The following is a 13,726-nucleotide window of genomic DNA, read 5'->3' as shown; positions in this document are numbered from 1 at the left end:
TTAAAGGAGGGAGGATTGTATGGGCGGTATTGAGTGGCAATGGCAAATGGTTTACATGGCTCACGGCATCACAGATCAGGTAGGGCCCCTTAGCAGAATTTTGCTTAGGGCCCCATGCAGGGGGAGGTCAGGATTGGCAAAAAAGGATTGTATTTTTTCCCGAAATCTAAGCGTTTTTTATTTTTTCGAGTTTTTCCATTCAATCCAGATTATTTCTTTTCAAATAAATAAATAAATAATAATAATTTAAAAAAACAATAAACAACAATATGAGGAACTCTTTTGCTCATTTGTCTCATCTCTGACATTTTGCAATCTTTATAAATAATAATAAGACCATAAGATGAGGCATTGCATTTGGACATAAACACGGCCAGATAAGGCAATTTGGAAGGTGACAAATTCAACTGAATATATTCTTTCATATAGCCCATGAGGGGGGAGGAGGAGGGGGGGGTGCCCTTTTTTCAGGTCAGAGCAACTGCCCCTCAAAATTCCTGTGCACATCCCTGTCAATAGCCATTATAAAAGTATACGTAAAAGGTACAAAATACAGTAAAGCTTAAATAACATCAAGAAACAATTCAGTCAGTGAAATATACAAATTCAGCGCTCAAAGATGTGAAACTTCACGTAGCCTTCTGCCAAAACTATTGGCCAGGGAACGAATTATAGATTCACGAGACTAAAGATCACCTGTTAGGTTTATACAAGACGAATTATATCTCATGTTTAACCACTACAGAGACGTCCGAGTCAGCGGCAAACATCAGAACGACTAGCCGAGGAAAGGCTGTTCCAGGCGGGGGACACGAGCACGAGCGTCCGGTGATTGCTTGGAATGGATCTCAGTCAAATTATCAAAAATCTAGAAATAAACCACAGATTTGACCTTTAAAAAACTACTTTCTCGCCTGAAAAACTCTTAAAACTACATTTCACGACACAATAACAGTAGAATTATATTTCAACTGTATGCTTCTAATGCCCTTGTAGCACGCGTGAGTGACGATACTCCGTCCACCAATCAGCGTTCTGAGTCTAGCTCCACCTTTTAGTACCCGTTCACTGTGCTAGGTACCCTAACGAAAGGGTACCCAAAAAGTGGTACGGTACGGTTCGGCTTTTTGGTACCATTCACAACTTTTGACAGTGGAAACGCAAATAATTGCGTACCGAACCGAACTGTACCGTACCGTACCACTTAGTGGAAACGAGCCATAAGTGTGCCGTTTGTCTGAAGCCCATATAGAATCATGCCAATCCATTGGCTGATGACGCTCTTACGTCTTCATATTAGTGTGCATTATCTGATTTCATCATGCGAAATGATTTCCAGGCGTAGAGTGGAGCTCAACTCTAGTCTACATTGATGGGCGGAGTAGTGGGAGTGGCTTGCGGAGCTGAGCATTGCAATGCACTATGGGGATTGTTGTCTACAATCCACAAGCACTAAAAAGTCATTTTCTGCCTTTAATCGACCAAGAAGGACCCAAATTAGAAATGTATGATACTATTCTACTACATATATGACCCACTTTCAATACATATTCATGTCTCAACCGGTGGAATTACCCTTTAAATGCTTGAGTTGGCGAGTATCTACTGTATGTCCAATCGATTTCACTTGTAAAAGATCTGCAACTGCTACTTAGTATTATTTTGTGTTATTTTAGAGACATCATGTATCAAAAAATACAGATTTAGGATGCGTTTAGAATGCAGTTGTAATTCATAATCACATTTTGGAACTCAAATCTGGCAATTTTAGCTGAGAATCTGTTTAAGCAACATCTATTGTGAAGGATTGGCTGCCGCTCAAGATGGCTGCAGCGTGAGTGTTTGGTGCAGACTGGTCTGCTAATCATGGAATTATTTGCCTTCAATTAAATGTTCGATAAGTATTATATCTAAGCTGAAAGCCTACAAACCTACAAACAAAGTTTTCATTGATTATTGATTTAAGCAAGCTCTACAAAAGGAGCAGTCAGCTCGGATTTGTGCAAGTGCTACAATGGAGCAGTCCGCGTCAAACAAATTCCTCTTGGACGCACTGCAACAATTAAAGTCCGAAATGGTTTCCCATTTTGATGTAAAGATGGACAATATACAGATGAACTTAGATACAATAAAGCTTTCCTTATCAAACTTGGGAGAACATATATCGGAGCTTGAGCAAAGAGTCGGTGGCAACGAGGATAATATATCTGATCTTGGAAAACGAATCAAAACACTTGAGAGTGAAAACGCTTACCTGCGGGACAAGGTGGATGATGTCGAGAATCGTAACAGGGCTTATAACCTGCGCTTTATTCACGTTCCCGAGGAGTCGGAGGGCAAAGACACACGTGGATTTATTTCCAGTCTGATTCAGCAGCTATTCGGGAAAGAAAGTTTCTCTACACCACCAGCTATAGAGAGGGCTCATCGCTCTCCAATGCATCGGATCAAGGACAGCGCCAGGCCAAGGGTGATTGTGGTAAAGTGTCTCAGTCTCCGTGACAGGCACACAATCCTCCGACTTGCCCGGGAGAAAAAACAACTTGAGTATAATGGTGATCGTATCCATATATTTCCTGACTTTAGTGCTGCTTTGCTCAGCAAGCGACGTCAATTCGATGATATCAAGAAACAACTCCAACAACGTAAATTGGAATATACTCTGATTTACCCGGCCACTCTCAGGATTATCTTCAATGGGAAACCTCATTTGTTTAAAACTCCAGCAGAAGCGAACTGTTTTCTACAAGGTGCTGTATAGGCCTAACGCTGACTGACTTTACTTGTTGATTTATTGACGTTACTTTATTCGACGGAACTTGCTGTCAAATGGCGTAATCTGTAAAATTGTGTAAAAAAAAAAAAAATTTCTTTTTTTCTTTTTTTTCTTTTGAAGGTTCTGATTTGATTCTTCCCTACTTTACGTAAATTGTATTCTATAAGCCCTTGCTGATAAAAAGTTGAAGCATATTCCCCTTAGTTGTGAGATTTATTTATTTTTACAAGAATGTGCTTTCTATTGTTTTGTTCATATTGGGAGTTAAAAAGTAAATAATGTAAATACAATATTTAGTAGGCTATTTATTGGCAGATAGTCTGTTTCCTTTTTTTTTTCTTTTTTCTCTTTCTTTTCATTGTTTTGGATCATGCAGTCTGTGTTTGTTTGTGTATGCTTGGAGAAACTAGTGTGGATGTATGTGTGTGTGTGTCTATGTGTGTTGCTCTTCCTCCAATCCCATGTCCCTCTCTCTTATCTACTTATGAATGACTATGGGTAAAGGTTTATTAGTTATCCACTTAAATATTAGGAGTCTACCTCATAAAATTGATCTTCTTAGAGCATGGCTCACTTATAACAAACCTGCTGTTATTACTTTGTCTGAAACCTGGTTAAATAGTAATGTACACGATGATGAAATAAGTCTTGATGGCTATAATGTATATAGAGCAGACAGAGGCAGTCGTGGTGGAGGAGTTGCTACTTATGTTTCTTCAAGTTTATCTTCTGAACTTATTATTGCTAGTGAAAGCCCCATGTACTTTGAATGCCTTTTTGTTAGAATATGTTTTCATCAAAATAAACGGTTGATCATAGGAAACATATATAGACCCCCTAACTCTCCGTCCGAATCAACTAATAATATTCTTCGCACTATTAATTCTTTAAATTGTTCTGACGAAATTATAGTATTGGGAGATTTCAATCGAAATTGGCTTGATAGGTCCTCTTTGAAAGAGAGGAATCAGTTTGAAAGCTTAAATCTTACTCAATTAATACAGGAGCCTACCAGAGTGGTGGGAAACTCCAGGTCTCTCTTAGACTGGATCCTGGTTACGCATCCTAATAGAATTGCTGATTCAGGTGTTTTATCTGATTGCTTCAGTGATCATTCAGTTATCTTTTGTATATGGAAAATAAGGTTACCTCGTCTACCACCAAAAATAATCAAGGTAAGACAATTTAAAAATATGAATAATGATGCATTTATTCAAGATCTGTTATGTATTAACTGGGACAGGATGGATTTAATTCCTTATGTTGATGATGCCTGGGAATTCTTTCATACTGAGGTATTAAAAGTCATAGATAAACATGCTCCATGGGCTTCAGTTAAAGTGAAGGGTAGACAGCTACCTTGGATTGCTGGTGACTTAATACATCTCTTTAAGCAAAGGGACAAGGCCTGGGAAAGATATCATGTAACAAAAGATCTGGCAGACTGGATTGAATATAAGCGATTAAGAAATGTATGTACTGTTAAAACAAGAAATGCCAAATCTGACTATTATAAAAATTCATTATCAAATGATTTTACAAATCCTAAACATTTTTGGAAAAAACTTAATTGCTTGTTGAATAAATCTAATAAGAATTCCCTTGCAAAACTAAAAATAAATAATACTATTATAAGTGATCCAATTTCTGTAGCTGATGCCTTCAATCATCACTTCTCTTCTGTCTGTAACTTACGTCCACCTAAAATTCTGTTACTCCAACCCTGTAAATAGTAATGTAGTAAACAGTTCTTTTTCATTTACTACAATTCATCCCACTGAGGTACAGCAGGCAATCTATGAAATTAAATCTGGAAGTGGTGTTGGTATAGATGGTTTGGAGATAAAGTTCATTAAAATTGCCTCTCATGTTCTAGCATATCCATTATGTGATCTATTTAATTTATCTATATCTTCTTGCAAAGTTCCAGTTATGTGGAAGTGTGCTAGAGTAACACCCTTATACAAAAGTGGTGATCCTCTTGATCCTAACAATTATAGACCAATCTCAATTATTAGTAATGTAGTAAAAGTATTTGAAAAAATTATATTCAAGAGACTGTTTAAATACATTAATGAGTTTTCTATTTTTTCTCCAAACCAATCAGGTTTTAGGCCCAATTACTCCACCACTACTGCTCTTACAAAATTTGTTAACGATGTTACATCTTCTTTGGACAATAATATGTCCACTGGAGCAATATTTATAGATCTTACCAAAGCATTTGATCTGGTTGATCATTATATTCTCCTTGATAAACTATATAACATTGGTCTCTCTGAACAGTCCATTCTATGGTTTAATTCATATCTTCATTACAGACGTCAGTGTGTAAATCTCAATGGTGCTCTCTCTCAGTTTATGATAATGGATAAGGGTGTTCCTCAAGGTTCTTGTTTAGGCCCTCTTTTATTTTCTATTTTCATTAATGACCTCCCACAAATGTGCTCTGATAGTCAAATTCTCTTGTATGCTGATGATACAGTTATTTATTCTTCAAAACGTGATATTATTTCAATCCAATCATCACTGCAACTTGAGTTTAATACTATTCAAAAGTGGTTTTCGAATAATGGACTTATATTGAATAAAAGTAAGTCTTATAGTATGTTATTCTCAACTAGATCTGCTCGACATAACCATGGCAATAACTTAACAATTAAATTCTCAGATGGTACATTAATGGAGAATGTTGAGGAATTGAAATACTTGGGCCTCTGGCTTGACTCCAGCCTCTCCTTTAGGCCTCATATCGATTCGATAGTGAAAAGAGTAAATTATAATTTAAGATTATTATATCGTTCAATTAATTGCTTTACACAATTGATTAGATTAAGAATTGTAACTCAGCTTTTATTTCCTATTATTGATTATGCTGACTTTGTCTATATGAGTACAACAGAATCACACCTTAAACCCATAAATATTGTTTATAACAGTCTCTGTCGATTTGTGTTGAGATGTCCGTTTCAAACCCATCATTGTCATATGTACCAACAATTGAATCTTTTATCACCAAAGGCTAGACGTCAGCTACACTGGTTTCAATTTGTTTATAAATGTATATTTTTTAATTATCCTTTTTATTTGAAGCAACATTTAGTTCTATATAGGTCAACTTATGGCCTGAGACACCTTGATCATCTCTTTTTTTCTGTCCCAAATATATCTAAAGAAATTGGAAGACGTTCTTTCAAATTCAAAGCCCCCTCTGATTGGAACAGCTTACCTTGTTCCTTAAGGTCCATCTCTTCCTTTCCACTCTTTAAGTCAGCCCTTTTAACTTACTTGCAATCTTGTGACCAATGTATATGTTTTCCTAGTATATGAGTTGTGTTTTAATTTGCTTTATTTATTTATTTATTTATTTTGTTTGTTTTTTGTTTTTTCCTTCACTAATGTGAAGAAAAGAGCATGTGTGCGGGGATGTGTACATGTGTATGTAGGTATGTGGTATGTATGTAGGCAGTGCATGCATGCATGCATGTTTGTGTGCATATGTGTATATAGGTATGTATTTTTGTATTTGTATGTATATGTAGGTTATATTTGTTTGTTTTTGTGGTTTCGTCAATTATGGTTTTCTCCTGTAATATAGGCTATCCTAATGTCATAGTATATTGTTTATGTGATATGCTTTGGACAGAGTTGGGACAGTTTGGGGTGTTGGTTGTGTGGAAGAGCTTTAGTATGTCTGTAAGTGTTTGGTGTTATCTTGAGGACCCCCTCGAAAATGAGATGTTCCATCTCAAGGGGTTATCCTTCTCCAATAAAATCAATGCAAATTAAGAAATGCTTATGAATTTAAATTAGTATTCACACACACTCACACTTATTTATTTCTCTCATTGTTCATGCTGAAGACCTCAAATCCTTTTTCAAAGGGAACACAATATATTTTGTAAATGCCATGTACCTTTTTGCACAAGACCAGCTGATGATCAAAAAGGAAGAAGACTCGCTGCTGACTCCTGCCATAAGGCTGATATATCCACGACATCTCACCCGTGTAGATCAGCTCTGAACTTCTGTCCAGAATGTCATCACCCTAAGCAAAAAAAAAACTTTCAGTCAAGGCAGACAAACTAGGACCGGCAGTGGACACCCTAAAAAACATTTTATTATTAAAATAAATGTGTTATCCCCAAAAAAGTTTGATTCCACACCACTTAACACACCTCCCAGTCCAACACTGAGGCTTGCCATTGAGCGATCTTATCAATGTTCTCCAGTCTTCTTTTGCGCTCATTGATTTGCTGGGTGACGTTCCTCATGACTGCAAGTGCTGCTGCCACATAGCGGTAATCACTGTGGGGGGACATAAAGACCCACAGACTATTGATGTATCATATACATATAGAACTCATAAAACATGGTTTGGACATGAGTCACAGTAAAGACAAAATCTGACTAAACTAATTATACACTGTAAAACTTAACAAATGTCCTACCTAACACTTTGGAATTTGGAATTGTAGGAACTAGGAATTTTACTATTTGCATTCTATGCCTTTGTTACTCAGAAAACCCTAGTTAAAGGGTTAGTTCACCCAAAAATTAAAATTCTGTCAGTATTTACTCCCCCTCATGTTGTTCCAACCCCGTAAGACCTTTAATATAAACTGATCATATGAGGCAGAACTTCTAGTTTTTTTTTCAGAACTTCAGAATTTCTAGTTCCCAGCCTGCTTTGCTTCAGACTAAAGAAGCAAATGTTGAAATGCACAAGTTTTTGCACAAGATTAATACGGGGGGGATTTATAAGTGTTTAATGTTCTGTTATGTTTGCTTTTCAAAGGGCTTCTATCAGTGTTGTAGTACTCGAGACTCGGACTCGTCTCGGACTCGGTCTCGAGACCATATTTTAATGGTCTTGGTCTTGTCATGGACTCGTGTGCATTTGGACTCGGAATTGACTCGTACTCGAACATTTTTTTTTTTAGGACTCGGACTTATTCCCCGAGTCCACTCGAGTTCAATTAAAAATATTTTTCATGATTATTAATGTATGTTAATAAAATATTTCTTTAAATTGATTGACACGCCCAGTGATTGGTGATTTTCTAGTGCGCAACTGCTCATGACAAATTGTAATAAAATTACTTTTAACACCACCTACTATGTGGCCTTTTTACCCTAAACTGATCATATTTTTTAAACTCTAAGTAAATTCAGTAAAAAAAAAAAAAAAAAAAGGATTTCTCTAAGTAAATAAAAGTAAATTAGGTAATCAACCCTCACTGGTCTCGGTCTCGACTCGGACTCGACCGTCTCTGGTCTCGGACTCGACTCGGACTCGACTCTCTATGGACTCGGTCTTGACTCGGACTTGACTCTCTCTGGTCTCGGTGTCGACTCGGACTCGAGTGAAGTGGTCTCGACTACAACACTGGCTTCTATTGTGTCTGTATATTGGGGAGGTTAACTTTGTGCTGTAGAGTTGAGTCTGTATTCTGGTCGAGGACTCTAAAACTGACTGCTTTATTTAAAGGGGAAATGAAGCAGTCAATCAAGTTTACATGACTTACAAGATGGATTTCCACTATAATCAACAATTATATAAGAAACATGACAAATGTGAACATATAAAAGAAAAAACTTTATATATTTCGCCGCCAGAAGCTAACATGTGACGTCACGGGGTTGGTTGGCTCAGGCTCTGGGCAGTGAATATCGCAACATCAAACTGTGTTTACACCAGTGTTTTGACAGCGAACGAGTAATGTTAGGTACAGTCATTAGACAAAAAGACAATGTCTAATGTTATATGTTGGCAAAGTGAACATAGAAACATTGTTCGCGATATCTGCCATCATATTCCCGTCTCGTCAACACCATGTAAGTTAGCATGTATTTGTTTAAGGGGAAATGAAACGTCAATGTTTTCACACTGGTAGTGCTAGTAGCTACATACTGTATATTAGGAAAAAGTGTCTCCGCTCTGACATCCTTCAGGGAAAGCATCACCGCTTCCAACACGTCTAAGCATGGTAAACGTCAGTGTTGTAGTCGAGACCACCTCACTCGAGTCCGAGTCGACACCGAGACCAGAGAGAGTCGAGTCCGAGTCAAGACCGAGTCCATAGAGAGTCGAGACGGTTGAGTCTGAGTCGAGACCGAGACCAGGGAGGGTTGATTACCTAATTTACTTTTATTTACTTAGAGAAATCCTTTTTTTTTTTTTTTTTTTACTGAATTTTCTTAGAGTTTAAAAAATATGATCAGTTTAGGGTAAAAAGGCCACGTAGTAGGTGGTGTTAAAAGTAATTTTATTACAATTTGTCATGAGCAGTTGCGCACTAGAAAATCACCAATCACTGGGTGTGTCAATCAATTGAAAGAAATATTTTATTAACATACATTAATAATCATGAAAAATATTTTTAATTGAACTCGAGTGGACTTGGGAATAATTCCGAGTCCTAAAAAAAAAATGTTCGAGTATGAGTCCATTCCGAGTCCAAATGGACACGAGTCCATGACAAGACCAAGACCATTAAAATATGGTCTCGAGACCGAGTCCGAGACGAGTCCGAGTCTCGAGTACTACAACACTGGTAAACGTGCGCGGCGCGCCGGTGATGCAGAATTGACCACGCAATACATGCTCAAGATCAACCTCTTGAAAGCAGATGGACTCTGACACGGTGGGCATCGCAATACAACAGCCACACTGAAACCTGGAAACGTTGCAAACCCGCTATTCGCCCCAAACCACCACCAGCTGTTCTACACAGCAAGGTAACATGCATGTTGTTGACGAGACGGGAATATGATGGCAGACATCGTGAACAATGTTTCTATGTGCAGTTTGTCCACATATAACATTGGACAAGACACACGTCTTTTTGTCTAATGACTGTACCTAACATTAGTCGTTCGCGGTCAAAACACTGGTGTAAACACAGTTTGATGTCGTGATTTTCACTGCCCAGAGCCTGTTAAACTAACAGCCAACCAACCCTGTGACATCACATGTTAGAATATTGCACAATGGCGAAAGATAAAAAGATAAAAAGTTATAAAAAAGTTTTTTGCTTTTATATGTTTACATTTGTCATGTTTCTTATATAATTGTTGATTATAGTGGAAATCCATCTTGTAAATCATGTAAACTTGATTGACTGCTTTAAACAGCAGTACCTGCACCACTGATAAAGTGCTAGTCTCTCTGTTAGTTTGAGATAGTTAGCTATGGCCAGCTGGATTATTGAAGCACTTACTTTACAGGAATAACACTTACTTGGTCTTTTTAAGCTAATCAGTTTGCATTTTAGTAAATCAGATCACTGTCCAAGTAAATACAACTAAGTAATTCCAAGTTGCGGAAAATGTTACATTAGTTACCTCAACTTAAAAAAATGAGTTGGTCGGAACACACCACCAGCATACGCATGTAACTTTAAAAGATTTTTTGAAACTAGTTGTTGTTGAAACTAAAAAGTGTTTCTTACCAAAAAAAAAAAAAATCCCAAGTAAATCAATTAGCAAGCTTTTTAATTAAAGTTTGTTCTGTTTTTATAGAAAAACTCATCTACGTCACTTTTTTCAATCTTGAAGTTAACCTTTTGCCTGTATGGTGATTAGATTCGCTGTTTTGGACTGCCGCCTGTCTGGTGTGCATCACAGCCTATATCTGAAGTATGTTTAAAGTTTAAAATGGCAAAATAAATAGCACAGACGGAGCAGCTCATTTCCATAATGACCAATGCAAACCACCAAGAGCGGCACAAATTAGCATAGGGTCGCAGCAAATTAAAAATAACGCGGCTTGGTAATTGATATGTTCGGGTAGAATCTTCCTCTGGCATTTCAAATAAATTAACATGAGTGGAGAAAATTCTCTCCTCTCTATCAAACACGCTCCACGGTTAAAGAGCTAAATGGGATAAGAAAAGCTTTTTTCAGTGTTAAATTATGGCACAAGCCCAATTATGGTAAATTGACTACCACAAACCTTAGAGAATCATGTTGCATGATTCATTTAAATACTCTCCTCCCATAAATTTTGCATCTGAAAGTGAAACTCCTACGAATGCATTTGCAATAAGGTTAGCTGTAAAAATAACCCCGTCTACACTTTTTCAGGACTAATTTCTCACTGTGTGTATTTAGTAAATCATGACAGTAGTTTTTTTTTATATATATATGTATATCAAAAGAGGGTTTGTGCTGGTTTAAGCTGGCCGTGGAATAAATCTGGCCGTGATTTTCTTTCATGGTCTCTGGACCCTCTGAAGTACTTAGCATTGACTCCAAGCCACCCCATGTGTTAGCAGAAACATTAACTATTACACCTTGAAATTGTAGAGTGGTGTGATGCATCACTGATGAATGTGAAGAAAACTGAGGAGATGATATTCGATCCAAAGTCAATTGGAGATCATAGCCAAGTACATATTCATAACGTTCCAGTCACACAGGTGTTCTCATATAAATATCTTGATGTTTATATTGACTGTTCTCTTACACAGCAAAATCCCCAGTGTTAAATTAACACTGAGAGTGTTAAATTAACACCGAGAAGTGAGAATTATATAAACTCTGAGCAGAGTGTTAAACGAACACTGAATCAGTGTTAAAGTTAATGACATAATTAAGTGAATAATTGAATGATGATTGAGCATCATTGAAGACACTTGATGTTAACAAGCAGAATCACTGAAGGAGAAAAACAGAAATTTGATGTCACCATTATGGAGATTAGTGTTTGGTTTAGTTGGGCTCTTGACCCTTAATTCTTTAACTTTAGATTTTGTCTGGCTGTTGTCTGTGACTTATAACAGCCAGATGAAAAAATGGTGATCTGATGGTGTTGGTTGTGTTTCAACACAATCATCAATTGACCTGAGTCGTTGAACTTGTCAAGAGCATAAATTCTGAGTTAAAATTACCTTAAGGATTTTAGCAGCATGGTCATTTTAGGACATAACATTTTTAACGTTTTCAATGAAAAATGATTAAAAAAAATATCCCAAAATATTTTATATAGGCACACACAGACATCAAGAATTAACACACTTATCTCAGCAATGGTGGCAAACAGATCACCTCTGAACATAAGATCGTATTCACGCAGCAATGCATGATGGGAGCCATGAATGAGTTTTGATTGGTGGCACCAAGAATGCAATGCAACATGATTTATAACTGTTACCATTCTTGAGATTCACAGGCTAATTATTGATGTCTGTGTGTCTTAACATTGTAAAGAAGTAAAAAATTATATAAGAAAAGCTTTTAAGAAATTATTTTGAATATTCTGTAGATATTGAGAATATTATGCTGCACAAGGTCAATGCTGCTATAATTAATAAAGTAAACCTCACTCAGAAATTAGAATCTATATAAATTCAGTGATTCAGGTTAAATGATTGTGTTAAAACACAACCATCACCATCAGATCACCTTTTCTATTTGTTCATCTGGCTGTTATAACTCATGTACAGCAGTCAAACAAAATCTAAAGTTAAAGAAATAAGGGTCAAGAGCCCAACTAAAGCAAACACTAATCTCCACAATGGTGACTTAAAATTCTGTTTTTCTCCTTCAGTGATTCTGCTTGTTAACATCAGGTGTCTTCATTAATGCTCAATCATCACTCAATTATTCACTTAATTATCTCATTAACTTGAACACTGCTTCAGTGTTCATTTAACACTCTGCTCAGAGTTTATATAATCCACACTCTCAGTGTTAATTTAACACTGGGGATTTTGCTGTGTATGGCATGTTCATGTTGACTTTTTTGAGAGGGCTCAGACTTTATGGTGTCAGTAGTAGGATTGTGATGTTGTTTTATCAAGCAGTACTGGAGAATGTGATTAGATACAGAATACACGTTTGGCATGGTAATTTGACAGTACAGTTGAAATCCAGGCCTGCATGTCTTATTCAAACGGCCATGAAAACCATGGGCAGAATAGAACATTTTTATCTCCAGACCCTGTACATAAAGTCTATGCTGAGGGAGGCATTTAAAGGTGCAATGTGTAAAAAATTTGAGCATCTATTAACGGAAACGCAGCAAAATCGCATAGCAAAAAATGCAGAAATCCCGATATTTTCAAAAGGTTCACAAACTTTTTTTACATGCACGTGTGTTACCTATGTTCCTGTGCTGTGTACTTGAGTAACTCTGCGAGTTGTAGTGGGTACTTGCAGATCTTCTGCACAGGGGTGAGGAGGAAACCATCGATGGCGATGTCGATCATCTGCTGGAGGAGGCGACAGGCTTCAAAAAAGTGCTGATAGCGTCCATCCTTCATCAGCTTGGAGAGCTCCATACAGGCATCAAGGTGGTTGTTGCAATACTCTGAATAGATCCAGAAACCGTCTTGCTGTATGGAAGACAGTCATTAAGATTCACGAATCAGTAAAACGTTTGAATGGTCAACCCAATCATTATACAGACATTTTCTAGATTTATCTTGAAAGAGCTTTAAGGTACATCAGCCAAAAATGGCTAAAATTTCAAATAAGATGTTGTTAATATCAAGTCACACAGCAATTTACTCACATGTTCCAGAAAACATGGTCCAATTTCACTAAGATGGGGATCCTCAATGTTGTACTGTTTCTCCAAGTCCCGCACAAATCCCATTTGGAATCTGTAGATTTCCTCAATGTTACCAAAAATCACTTTCAATTGGTCATCATTGAACATGTCAATCCTCTTTCGGCACTGCCTCAAGTAGCCCTACAGAGAGAAACACCTTGAGTTTAGCATTCTGCAAGCCCCAGACGAGCAGATCAAGTGATGTCCACCACAGACCAACAGCGAACGTGTGCGGAAACTCATTCTTCCTTAGTGATTGTGTTTCTTCAGTAACATTGGATTCATTTGGATTGTTTTTTACAAGGCTACAAATAATGTTTTGAAGCATCAACGTTTTGGTGGAATGGACTTCAATGAATGGACAGAAATATCTTAATCTATGTTTCAAAGAC

General features: G+C 37.1%; 1 protein-coding gene across 9 annotated transcripts in view; it reads right to left on the bottom strand.

The window, feature by feature from the left end:
* Positions 1-13,726, bottom strand: part of arhgef9b (Cdc42 guanine nucleotide exchange factor 9b) — a 106,868-nt gene that overhangs the window by 36,801 nt on the left and 56,341 nt on the right. For all 9 annotated transcript variants that reach the window (XM_089134706.1, XM_089134708.1, XM_089134709.1 and 6 more), the window contains 4 exons: positions 13,296-13,475; positions 12,884-13,116; positions 6,955-7,084; positions 6,693-6,824 (listed from right to left, as the gene is read on the bottom strand). In XM_089134706.1, coding sequence (XP_088990832.1) covers positions 6,693-6,824; positions 6,955-7,084; positions 12,884-13,116; positions 13,296-13,475 — 675 coding nt within the window. The remainder of the gene's footprint in view (positions 1-6,692; positions 6,825-6,954; positions 7,085-12,883; positions 13,117-13,295; positions 13,476-13,726) is intronic.

Source organism: Pimephales promelas, chromosome 9 (genome assembly GCF_988280905.1).
Source record: "Pimephales promelas chromosome 9, fPimPro1.hap1.1, whole genome shotgun sequence".
Classification (NCBI taxonomy): Eukaryota; Metazoa; Chordata; class Actinopteri; order Cypriniformes; family Leuciscidae; genus Pimephales; species Pimephales promelas.
Note: the sequence above shows the minus strand (reverse complement) of the source record. Positions and strands in the feature narration are given on the sequence as shown.